The 13,608-nt window shown below is 40.9% G+C and overlaps 1 protein-coding gene across 16 annotated transcripts in view; it reads left to right on the top strand.

Moving 5' to 3' along the window:
• Window positions 1-13,608, top strand: part of ERC1 (ELKS/RAB6-interacting/CAST family member 1) — a 520,764-nt gene that overhangs the window by 223,103 nt on the left and 284,053 nt on the right. For all 16 annotated transcript variants that reach the window (XM_036301306.1, XM_036301299.1, XM_036301300.1 and 13 more), the window contains one exon: window positions 8,943-9,078. In XM_036301306.1, the coding sequence (XP_036157199.1) occupies window positions 8,943-9,078 (136 nt within the window). The remainder of the gene's footprint in view (window positions 1-8,942; window positions 9,079-13,608) is intronic.

Below are 13,608 nucleotides of genomic sequence, written 5' to 3'. Positions count from 1 at the left end.
ATCTGCCTTTTACCAAAAAATAGTCAAGTGGTTTTAATTAGGTTTCTTACTCCATGTGTCCTATTGCTTGAAATAACCAGGCTGTGCTACAGATGTTAATGGTTGCCAGCATCCTATGGAATAATTCACAGATGCAAGGTGAAAAGAATTTGCACACCATTACATTTTTTTTCTGCCTTAAACAGAGAACAAAATCTTTGTGTAGAATAAGCCATTGCTATGAGAAATTTAATTTTGAAAAAGAGCAGTTGTCTCATGAAAACAAGATTTTGTCTTTGTCTTTTCTGAACAAAGATCTCAATCTATTTTTTCTGTTAGTTAATATGATTGATATCAGATTAATAAAATTAGAAATATTAGCACAGGAAATTATGCAGTGAGGAGATTAAAAAATAGACATTAATTCCATTTTTATTTCTCTCAGTGGTAACTGGTTTTATTATATATTCTGTGGCTGAATCTTTCTGTAGACATACTTAAGGTGGTAGAAAGTAAAAATATGAATTGTGACCTTTTAATAGTATATTAGTGTCACTTCCATCACACAGTGACTTTTTATCGTCTATGCTGTTAATTTACTTTAATTTTGAATAATTTCTCATAATTAAAATTCTATGCTGAAGAAGTATTTAGAATATATATATATATATATATATATATATATATATAACATTTTTTGCCCAAAGACATTATATATATATATACACACACTATGCAGATGAGGTTGGGACTCCATAACAGTCACGAACAGGGCCCCGAGCCTGAGAGACCAACACGCAGGTGTGGCCCGAAGCTTGAGAGAGCAACACAGAGGGGCACCTGCTCTGAGCCTCCGATGCGGCTGGGGACAGGCCCCCAACAGACATACACACGCACATACACACACACGCACACATGCACACACATGGGGTGCCTGCTCCAAGCCTCCCTGGTGCAGCTGGGGGCAGAACCCCAGTGGGGACACACACACACACACACACGCACACACATACACACATGGGGCGCCTGCTCTGAGCCTCTGTCCCCATCCCCCAGTGCATGAATTTTGTGCACCGAGCCTCTGGTATAATTATATCCAAATTACCGTAAAGAAAATGTGTTTTTAAAACCTTTTATAGAGGATTTCAGTTTTGTTTTTGACAATATTATTAACTATATTCTCTGAGAAACCTTTATTACATGGAACAATAAAAGTGCCAGATTTTTTCATTAATTTTATAAATGTATGGTTGAGTGTGAAGGAAGTAAAGAAATTTTAGAGGTAAATATCATGCACAATATAAAATAGGATTTATTCATGATAAAATAGGTTTAACATTAGAAAATCGCTCTGAAATTAAAGCTGATAGGGGAAATCTGAATCAAAACTCTGAAACCAAGACTAAAGTCCGAACCAAGATGGCGGCATAGGTAAACACCGGAGTTAGCTGCCTCGAACAACCACTTCACAAATACAACTAAAAGACGGAACGGACATTGCCCAGAATCACAGGAAGACTAGCTGAGGGGAAATTCTTCAACTAGAAGGAAAGAGAACAGGATACGAGACTCAGAGGAGGCGCAGTGCGGAAAATACAAAGCTGTGGAGGTGCGTGCGGAGCGGGCTGGTAGCTGAGGGCGCAGTTGTCGTTTTCTCAATCGGGAGGGAGTCTCAGATTCTGAGCTCCAGTTCTGGGCGAGTCTCTAGGGACCCAGACTCAAATGGGAGAAGCGGGACTGTCTGGCATCGGTCGGAACGCGAGGGCAGCTTTCTCTCCGAGGTTTGCAGCGGTTGCTGGGACTCTGAGAGGCAGAGCCTCTGGGGACGGGACTGAGAGCAGCCATAACTGCTCCCTCCACCCGCTCTGTTGATCCCGTGCGACCCGCCCCGCCCAAGCCCTGTGCAGAGCCATTTGCCAGGTAGCCTCAGGCAAAGGCTAGATTAGCACCTCCCTAGAGGACAGAAGTTTTCCCACTGCAGACACAGCTGATTCTCACAGCCAGTTGGCCTGGAGGTCAAATCCCCCTAGTATTAACTACAACAATCAAGGCTTAACTACAACAAGACTGCGCACAAAGACCAAAAGGGGGTGCACCAAGAAAGCATAAAAAATGCGGAGACAAAGATACAGGACAAAACTGTCAATGGAGGATATTGAGTTCAGAACCACACTTCTAAGGTCTCTCAAGAACTGTCTAGAAGCCGCCAATAAAGTTATTGAGATCCTCAAGAAATCTAATGAGACCCTCGATGTTATGATAAAGAACCAACTAGAAATTAAGCATACACAGACTGAAATAACGAATATTATACAGACTCTCAACAGCAGACCAGAGGAGCGCAAGAATCAAGGCAAAGATTTGAAATGCGAAGAAGCAAAAAACACCCAACCAGAAAAGCAAAATGAAAAAAGAATCCAAAAATACGAAGATAGTGTAAGGAGCCTCTGGGACAGCTTCAAGCGTACCAACATCAGAATTATAGGGGTGCCAGAAGATGAGAGAGACCATGATATTGAAAACCTATTTGAAGAAATAATGACAGAAAACTTCCCCTTCCTGGTGAAAGAAATAGACTTACAAGTCCAGGAAGTGCAGAGAACCCCACACAAAAGGAATCCAAAGAGGACCACACCAAGATACATCATAATTAAAATGCCAAGAGCAAAAGACAAAGAGAGAATCTTAAAAGCAGCAAGAGAAAGAAACTCAGTTACCTACAAGGGAGCACCCATATGACTGTCAGCTGATTTCTCAACAGAAACTTTGCAGGCCAGAAGGGAGTGGCAAGAAATATTCAAAGTGATGAATACCAAGAACCTACAACCAAGATTACTTTATCCAGCAAAGCTATCATTCAGAATTGAAGGTCAGATAAAGAGCTTCACAGATAAGGAAAAGCTAAAGGAGTTCATCACCACCAAACCAGTATTATATGAATGCTGAAAGGTATCCTTTAAGAAGAGGAAGAAGAAGAAAAAGGTAAAGATACTAATTATGAACAACAAATACGCATCTATCAACAAGTGAATCTAAGAATCTAGTGAATACATAATCTGATGAACAGAATGAACTAGTGATTATAATAGAATCAGGGACATAGAAAGGGAATGGACTCACTATTCTTGGTGGGGAAAGGGGTGTGGGAGATGCAGGAAGAGACTGGACAAAAATTTTGCACCTAGGGATGAGGACAGTGGGGGGGGGGGGTAAGGGCAGAGGGTGGGGTGGGAACTGGGTGGAGGGGAGCTATGGGCGGGAGAAAAAGAGGAACAAATGTAATAATCTGAACAATAAAGATTTACTAAAAAAAAAAAATTAGAAAATCTCAAAAGTCTGTCAATAAATTTAGCATTCATTTACTACTAAAATAGTAGACACTTTTGGCAGACAAGGACTAGGTAAAAAGTTTCCAAAGAATAAAGTACAGCAAGTATCAGTCAATGGTGAAATGTAAAAATCACTTTCTTTAGAATCAGGAAAGAGACAAAATACCCACTCTCACTACTTACTTTCACCATAGTTCCGGACCTTCTAGCAAGTTCTATAAGACAATAAAAAAGAAAGTGTAAAGATTAAAAAATTTATTATTATTCATTTTATTATAATAAGAGTCCACAGAAAAAGTATTAGAATTAGTAGGAGCATTTACCAAGTTTGCCAGATATAAAACCTAAATACAGAAATTAAGTGCATATCTATATGTCAGCAAGAAAACATTAGAAAATTTAATTTAAAAATGCCATTGAAATAATGTTTTCAGGAAAAGATCATTAGTGCATGGTACCATTAGATTAAAGTTGATAAAAGGGTGAATGTAACACAGAATAGACCGGGCTGTCACTACCTTCATTCTGATTATTCTTCACTAATGAATGAATAATCAGTGTGGAAACACCATTATTTTGTATTTTGACCTAACATGTTGAAACTGAATCTGTTTAAAGCTAATTTTCAATATCTAAGAAAGAAAAAGCATGAGGTAAAGAAACAAATGACACCATGAAGGAACAAACAGACATTCCAAAATGTGAGTCATTTTACAGAACTCATGTTCTTTAACCAATCAGTGGCATTAAAAACAGGGCAGGGGAGGAGGTGAGAGACTTTTCTCTAGATTAATAGAAACTTGAAGGATTTGACAAACGCAGTGCTATGGATTGTGTTGCAAATCTTTTGGATTCTGATTCAAATGAGCCAGTTTAAAAAAAAATTTTGTAGAAAACTGGGCAAATTTGCATATAGACTAGATATTAAATGACAACAAAGAATTACGTGTTAATTTTGTTAGTATTTACATTGTTGAAAAGTACTTTTTTAAGAGTGACACAATATCTGGAACTTAAAATGACAACAAATCATATAAGGTACCTATGAATAAAATAAATACTGGTCTTTTATTGAGGAAATTTTAACACTTTGTTGAAAGGCTTATAAGGAGAACTAAATAACTGGAGAAATGTACCATGTTAATGAACTGAAAGACTCAAGAGCATGGAAGTGTCAGTTTTTCCCAAATTGATAAATAGATTTGGTACAATTTCAATCAAAATCCCAAAAGGCTGCTTTGGAATTTGATTACTGTGGTTGGTTGGTTGACTGGTTTAGTGGAACTTGACAAGCTGTTTGTGAAATTTATAGAAGTGTTAAGGGGCAAGAATAGCCAAGATGGTCCTGAAAAAGAACAAGGTAGGCAGGCTTTACTTTACCAGATATTGAAAGGTATAGTAATTAAAGTAGTATAGATTTAGTGCAGAAATATACAAAAATATCAGAGTAGAGAGCCATACAATAGGTACACATGTCTATAGAGATTTTTTTATTGTCTGAAGTTTTACATATGTCTCCTTTTTCCCCTGATTGAAAGACCCTCCCCCACCCCCCCCCCCCCCCCCCCAAGCCATTCCCACCTGGGGCAAGCCTCCACCACACCAGTGTAGGTGTTCACTGGTTATGCTAATATGTATGCATACAAGTCCTTTGGTTGCTCTCTAACCCCCTCTCCCCTGCCATTTGTCTCTGGATCTATTTTTGTTCATCAAATTATGTTGATCATTATATACCACATGTGAGTGAGATCATGTGATATTTATCTTTCTCTGGCTTATTTCGCTTAGCATAATGCTCTCCAGTTTTATCCATACTGTTGCAAATGGTATAAGTTCCATCTTTTTGATACGGTGTAGTATTCCTTTGTGTAGAGAGACCACAGTTTTTTAATCCATTCATCTGCTGATGGGCACTTGGGTTGTTTCCAAATCTTAGCTATTGTAAATTGTGCTACTATGAACATAGGGGTGCATATATCCTTTCTGATTAGTGTTTCTCGTTTTTTGGGATATAGTCCTAGAAGTGGGATTACTGGGACAAATGGGAGTTCCATTTTTAACTCTTTGAGGAAACTCCATACTGTCTTTCACAGTGGCTGCATCTGTCTGCATTCCCACCAGCAGTGCATAAGGGTTCCTTTTTCTCCACATCCTCTCCAGCACTTGTCATTTGTTGATTTGTTGATGATAGCCATTCTGGCAGGTGTGAGATGGTACCCCACTGTTGTTTTGATTTGCATCTCTAAAATGATTAGTGACTTTGAGCATGTTTTCATATGTCTCCTGGCCTTCTGTATGTCCTTTTTCGAAAAGTGTCTACTTAGGCCCTTTACCCATTTTTTGATTGGATTGTTTATCTTCCTTTTGTTAAGTTGTGTGAGTTCTCTGTAAATTTTGGAGATTAAGCCCTTATCTGAAATAGCATTGGCAAATATGTTCTCCCATGCAATGGGCTTTATTGCTGCTTTGTTGATGGCTTCTTTTGCTGTGCAGAAGCTTTTTTATTTTGACGTAGTCCCATTTGTTTATTTTCTCCTTAGTCTCCATTGCCCTAGAAGCTGTGTCAGTAAAGATACTGCTACGACATATGTCTGCTGTTTTGCTGCCTATGGAGTGTTGTAGGATTTCTATGATTTCCCATGCTACTTTTAAGTCCTTTAGCCATATTGACTTTGTTTTTGTATATGGTGTAAGTTGGTGATCTAGTTTCAGTTTTTTGCATGCTGACCAAATTTCCCAGCACCATCTATTAAAGAGACTGTGTTGACTCCATTGTATGCTCTTGTCTCCTTTGCCAAATATTAATTTAGCAGAATGGCTTGGGTCAATTTCTGGGTTCCCTGTTCTGTTCCATTGGTCTGTATGTCTGTTCTTGTTCTATTACCAGGCAATTTTGAGAACCGTGGCTTTTTAATATAGCTTGATATCTGGTATTGTGATTATTCCAACTTTGTTCTTCTTTCTCAGGATTGTTGTGGCTATTTGGGATCTTTCTTTATTCCAGTTGAATTTTTAGAGAGTTTGTTCTAGATCTTTGAAATATGCCATTGGTATTTTAATGGGGATTTCATTGAATCTGAAGATTGCTTTGGGTAGTATGGACATTTTAATGATGTTGATTCTACCAGTCCATGAACATGGTATGTTCTTCCATTTGTTTATGTCTTCCTTTATCTCTTTTTTCAATGTCCTGTTGTTTTCCGAGTACAGGTCTTTTACCTCCTTAGTTAAGTTTATTCCTAGATATCTTAATTTTTTTGGTACAATGGTAAATGGGATTTTTTTTTTAGTTTCTCTTTCTGTGAGTTCATTGTTGGTGTATAAAAAGACCATAGATTTCTGGGTGTTAATTTGTATCCTACTACATTGCCGAATTCATTTATTAGGTCTAGTAGTTTTTTTGGTGGAGTCTTTGGGTTTTTCTACATATAGTATCATGTCATCTGTGAACAAGGACAGTTTTACTTCTTTTCCAAGTTAGATGCCTTTTATTTCTTCTTTTTGTCTGATATCTATGGCTAGCACTTCCAGTATATATAGAGGTTTTATACACGACAGAAGTAGCAATGCATATAGGTTATGCTGGACAATTAGTTATCAATATATGTATTCTTACCTCAGACCATTCCTGAAATTGAAATTATATCTCTACTTCCTACCATATACAACATAAGTTTCAGGTGGATGAATGACTTCACTGTAAAAGACTAAGTTACAAAATTTTCAGGGAATATCTTTATGAACTTGGGATGGGGAAGATACTGTGAAAATGTGACAAGATTTCAAACTACAATGGAGAAGATTGGTACATTGAAACAATTAAAAATTTTATAAATGAAAGCATATCATATTATAAAGCAATCAAAGAAATAATTCATAAATTGGAAGAAAATATTTGTGTAGCATATAGCAGAGGATTATGATCCAGAATATATAAAGGATACTTACAAGTCAGTAAGAAAAAGATACCCTCATTGAAAAATGGGCAAAACACATAAGTAGCTATTTCACAGAAGTAAACCGGAATGGTCAAATACTACATGAAAAGATATTCAGCCTCAGTAGCCAGGAGCATGCATTTTAAAACTATATGACATATTTTTTATTTATATCTACCAGATTGATAAAATTTAGAAAGTCTGATAGTACCAAGTGTTAGTGGATATGTACAAGTGTAACAGGTATTGTTTTGCACTACTGGGGCAAGTATAAATTAATATAACTTCTTGGAAAATAGTAAACTTAAAGGTATACCTACTACATGACTTAAAGTTCAGTTTGTAGGCCTATTCCTTGGAGAAACTCTCGAACAGGCATACCACAATGTATCCAGCAGCATTGCTTATAATAGGAAGAAACGAAACAACTCAGTTGTTTATCAACTTTGGAATGTGTTAAAACAATTGCCATATATTATTTTATACTGCATTGAAAATGAATGGATAAAAAACTACATTATACTCATTGATCAGTATGAGTCTCAAAATATATTGAAAAGAAAAACAGTTTATTAATAAACTTTATAAATAAATTTTTAAAACATGCAAAATAAATGAAGGACCAATATATGCAACAAAACTATAATAAAAGCAAGGGGATTTTAAACACAATTTTTAGGATGTAGGATATTCTTAGCTTAGTGTGGAGGCAGTGGTATAGGATAGGGAGCTTCAGAAGTAGATATAATCTTCTGTTGCTTAAGCTGGGTTCCTACATCTTTATAGCATTATTTTCATTTATATATACACTAGAGGCCCAGTGCATGAAATTCGTGCACTGGGGTGGGGGGTGGGAGCCTCAGCCCGGCCTGCACCCTCTCGCAGTCCAGGATGCCTCAGGGCATGTCCGCCTGCCGGCTAGACCCGCTCTTCACAAGTGGGGCAAGCCAGCAGGCAGACATCCTTCTCTCAGTCCAAGACCCTCTTGCTCCTTACCACCTGCCTGCTTACTGCTCCTTACCTCTCGGCTCGCTGCTGTGAAGGCGGGAGAGGCTCCTACCTTCACTGCTGTGCTCACCAGCGGTGAGCCCAGCTTCTGGCTGAGCGGCGCTCCCTCTGTGAGAGCGCACTGACCACCAGGGGGCAGCTCATGTGTTGAGCGTCTGCCCACTGGTGGTCAGTGCAAATCATAGCGACTGGTTGTTCTGGTCATTCCACTGTAACAGTCGCTTAGGTTTTTATTATATAGATTGCATATCGCCTTTTGAAAGTTTGAAAGATTTAATAATATTAAAATAAGATTTGTATTACAAAACCTTTCTTAATCAGCTATTCTATTTCATAGCATTGATGTCAGGAGACTGTTTCCATATTTTCAACATAAATCTCTGACTTGGTTTCTTTTTCATTTCAAACTATCTCATGCCCTCCTTTTCTTTTAGGATTTCACTGTGCTTCCTGTGAAGTACATGCTGAAATACATGTACATGCTGAAATACATGTTCCTGAAACATTATTGTTAACAATTTGTTACTATTGGTAGGAATACCCTTGAAAGTGTTGGAATCATTTTGCTGCAGGAATTCTTTGTTGGTTTTCAGCCATTCCTTGGTGGCAGTGGTGTAAAACTGTAAATGAACATTTTTTTCTATACATATATATGAATAGCTTGATTTTTCTCCTCCCTTATCAACAGGCAAGTGAAAGACCAGAATAAGAAGGTAGCAAATCTGAAGCACAAGGAACAGGTGGAAAAGAAGAAGAGTGCGCAGATGCTAGAGGAGGCTCGGCGAAGGGAGGACAGTCTCAATGACAGCTCCGCACAACTCCAGGTGAGAACACAGGAGAATCTGCAAGGCTCTGGTGAAGAGACTTGATTCAGAATTGCATGTTGTTTTTCTCTTCATCTTTATCCCCTCTTTTTCCTCTTTCTAACCCTGCTTACTGCCTTCCTCTCAGACCAACTGCTTAGCAATAAAGGAATGGCTTTAAATAGAAAAGGCAAGTTTTATTCCACAGCTTTGTGCCGACACCTCAGCATAAGAGAAAGTTCATCTTGCTTCCAGTTAATCGCACTTAATTGGTAAGTTTTATTTCAATTTAATGAATGGGTACTGTTGAGCTTTAGGGTGGTCATTTCAACTATTTTGCATTTTTTTTTTTTTTATTAAAGTGCAATGCTGGTCTTGGTCGGTGTCTATATTTTTAACTTACTTCTTTTTCCATTCTTCCTTTCTCCCCACCTTCCACTCCTATTTTTCCCTCCCTCTTTATTTCCTTCCTTTTTAAAAATTCAGAAACATATTTCACAGTCATGCAAGATGTATAAACTACACTTTTTTACCCCAATGGAGTGATAATTATGTGTGAACCTAATTATTTACAGATTAAGTTAAACCAGGTTCAAAAACAATAGTAGCCGTGACCATATGATAAGTGTCAGTTATGTGCCCAGTCCTTGAAACTAGGCCCTGAGCATTCACTCTGTCTAACCTTCACAGAGATCCAGTATGCCTGCGATTTTGTGCACATTTACAGATGAGGAAATAGACTCAGAGAAATCAGTTTACTTAACTCATGTATGCACACAGCTGAATGGCTCTGTCATGATTCTGAGACTTCCTGGATCTCTAGCCTGTCTGAATGAAGATTTACATTTTAGAGAAGAATACCATAAACTTGTTAGAAACTTCTGCTGAGACTGTTTAGCCACAGCCAGATTTTTTTCTGTCATTGTAACTCCTGATTGGGTATGATAGAGTGTTTAGGTCACAATTGCATAATTGTGAAATCTTTACTGGAGAGATTTGGAGGAGTTATTATCTAGTATATAGAAGCCATTTTTAGGCTTTCAACATTTTCATTTCAGACATTAAATCTGACTTAATACCTATTTTCATTTCATTTATATATATAAAAGCCTAAGTAACCGGTCAGCTGGTTGGCCAGTCGGTATGAGGTGCAATGACCACCAGGGGGCAGATGCTCAATGCAGGAACTGCCCCCTGGTGGTCAGCGCGCTCCCATAGTGGGTGCGCTGCTCAGCTGACCAGGATGAGCTGACTGGGATGAGCAGGGCCCGCGATGAGCGGGAGTGGCTCCTCCCCAGCCACCTGCTGCTTCGCTCACTACTACATCCCTCAGGGGATGTTGGATGCCTGTTTCAGCTTGATCCCCGCAGGCCATGCCAAGGGACACCATTGACTGGGCCCTTTTGTTTTATATAACTTTTACTGATTATAAACCTCATATACCTTATAGAAACAGTATAAATTTCCTCAGATGCACCGACTTTTGAAAAAAAGCAGCATGCCAATTTTCCTTGTCTTTGCTAACAATAATTGAAGCTGTCAATTTTCTCTTCTTTCTCCTGTGTGTGTGTGTGTGTGTGTGTGTGTGTGTGTGTATATGTATGTATTGTCAGATCTGATGAGTGGGAAATATATAATGTTTGTTTTAATTAATATTTGTTTGTTAAAGTCATTCAAGTAATATCTATCTTCGATGTGGGCTATTTTCCCATGAATTTTTTGCTCAGTTTCCCCCATTTTGAGAACACATAAGTAAGTATTTACATATAAATCTTTTAAGTTTTAGGCTTCTTTTTTACTTTTTCTTTTGAATTTAAAGTATTTTAGGGTATTTTGTGTGGTGATGGTCTTAGCTTTTCTTCATTGCTAACAATTTCAATATAGGAATTTATTTCATTACAAGTTTGAATTGCCTTCTTTATGTTTTATGAAATTGTTTAATAATTATTCTGTTTCTGGTGTTTCAATTTAATCATTTTTGAACTCGGATCACATTGGTTTCTGTTGTTGTTTGTTTTTTAATACTCACTCAAGGATATTTTTCCACTGATTTTAGGGAGAGTAGAAGAGAGGGAAACACAGAGAGAAATATCGGTGTGAGAGAAACACATCGATTGGTTGCCTCCTGTATGAGCCCTGACCATGGCCCAGGGTTGGAAGGAGCCTGCAACAAGGTATGTGCCCTTGACAGAATCTAACCTGGGACCTTCGGTCTGCAGGCTGACACTCTATTCACTGAGCCAAACTGGCTAGGGCACACATTGTTCTTTTTAATTATAGAAAATATTTTATGATAAGACTAGTGGCCTGGTGCACAAAATTCGTGCAAGGGGGGTGTGTGGTGTGTGTCCCTCAGTCTGGCCTGCACCCTCACCAGTCCAGGACCCCTCGGGGGATGTCCAACTGCTGGTATAGGCCCAATTCCTGTGGGCCTAAACCACTCTGCCTGTGGCCTGCTCACCCCCAACTCCCACCCCCCCCACTGGCCTGCTTGCCCCCAACTGTCCCCCCCTGCTGGCCTGATCACCCCCAACAGCCTCCCTGCCAGCCTGCTTGCCCCCAACTGCCCACGGGTACTCTTGCAGGTAGCAGGTGCTGATTAGGGAAGGAGGGCATGATTGTTTCCTGGGACTGTAGTTATGTAAGCTTTGCAGAGGGTTCTGCAGGCTTTGGAGGAGTGGGCTCTGGCCAGCAGCCCTGTAGTGCTGGTCATCCCTGGAGGCGCTGGCAGGGGGGCAGGGAGTTAGGGGGGTGCTAGGGGGACGGCGAGGCTGAAGGGGAGTAACTGTCAAACCTTCCTGCTTGGCGCCATTCTTTAAATTGTATGTGGCTGTTTCGCAGGTGTACCTGTTCAGGGTGGGGCTCCAATCTCCTGGACTGGGATGGGGGCGGGGCCAGGGTGGAGCCTGGCGGGCTAGGAGGGCGGGTTTAGCCGCACCCCCAGTGAGGTTCAGGGCTCTTCAGCTGTGGGGATGGCGCTGCTGCTGGGGGGGGGGGGGGGGGCCTAGTCCTGGGTTGGGGGGACCGCTCAGGCCTGCCTTCACCGGGGTCTGGAGTTGTAGGGAGGAGAGTCGTGCCCGGCCCCAGCAGAGGGGGCCCGGCAGCGGCGGCCACGGGCCCCTGGTGCCTCGGGGGCACTGACGGGTGGTCGCTGGCGTGCTATTGTGGGCGCCTCTGGTGGGATGGCAGGGAAAGAGATCGGGAGTCGGAGGTGCGGGCTGCAGCTACCCGAGGCTGGGTCTTCTCCCTGTCCAGTCAGCCTCCCCGTCCCCCCAGGGGTGCAGGGGCTGGGGTAGGGTGTCCATCCATTCCTCTAGGGGTGTGGGGGCTGGGGTAGGGTGTCCCTGCAGGGGGATTGAAGAGCTCCCCGTGGACGCTTCCTCTTCCTTCTTAGCAGTCTGGGCCCCTGTCAGGCGCTCTCCTCAGGCCTTGGAGAGGCGGGCTTTGGCCAGCAGCCCTGTAGTGCTGGTTGTCCCTGGAGGCGCTGGCAGGGGGTAGGGAGTTAGGGGGGCGTTAAGGGGGGGGGGTGAGGCCGAAGGGGGAGTAACTGTCAAACCTTACAGCTTGGCACCATTCTTTATTTTTATTTATTTATTTATTTATTTATTTATTTATTTATTTATTTATTTATTTTGTTGCTTAAAGTATTACAAAGGGTATTACATATGTCTCCTTTTTCCCCCCACGCTTGACAATCCCCTGGCCCTCCCCAGTGTCTTATGTCCATTGGTTATGCTTGTATGCATGCATACAAGTCCTTCGGTTGATCTCTTACCACCCTCCCCGGCCTTCATGCTGAGTTTGATGGTCTGTTTGAGGCAGCTCTGCCTCTGTATCTATTTTTGTTCATAAGTTTATAATGGTCTTTATTTTCCATGAATGAGTGAGATCATATGGTATTTTTCCTTCATTGACTGCCTTATTTCACTTAGCATAATCCTATCTAATAAAAGAGAAACATGGTAATTAGCCGTATATCCGCTACCCTTCCCATTGGCTAATCAGGGCAATATGCAAATTAACTGCCAGCCAAGATGGCGGCCGGCAGCCAGGCAGCTGGAAGCGAACATGAGGCTTGCTTGCTTCAGTGACGGAGGACTCCAACGTTCCCTGCCTGCCTTGCCGGCCTCTGAGCTTGCAGTTTGAAACATTGTAACAAATATAGAAGCTAAACAAAACCCCAGAAACCAGCTTTCAGTCGGCCGGGATCTCAAAGCTGGAGCTGATACAGTGTTTCGATTATAGAACCCAAAGAAACCAGATACCTGCTTTCAGCAGCAGAGGCCTCAGAGCTGGAGCCAGAGCTAAAGTTGCCCCAGAATGAAAAAAAGAAAATAAAAAAAGGAGCGGTTGGGACAGCCGTGGGCAAACTACGGCCCGCGCCGGCCCGTTTGAAATGAATAAAACTAAAGAAAAAAAAGACCGTACCCTTTTATGTAATGATGTTTACTTTGAATTTATATGAGTTCACACAAACACTCCATCCATGCTTTTGTTCTGGCCCTCCGGTCCAGTTTAAGAACCCATTGTGGCCCTCGAGTCAAAAAGTTT

This window comes from Myotis myotis, unplaced genomic scaffold, assembly GCF_014108235.1.
Source record: "Myotis myotis isolate mMyoMyo1 unplaced genomic scaffold, mMyoMyo1.p scaffold_m19_p_3, whole genome shotgun sequence".
Lineage (NCBI taxonomy): Eukaryota > Metazoa > Chordata > Mammalia > Chiroptera > Vespertilionidae > Myotis > Myotis myotis.
Note: the sequence above shows the minus strand (reverse complement) of the source record. Positions and strands in the feature narration are given on the sequence as shown.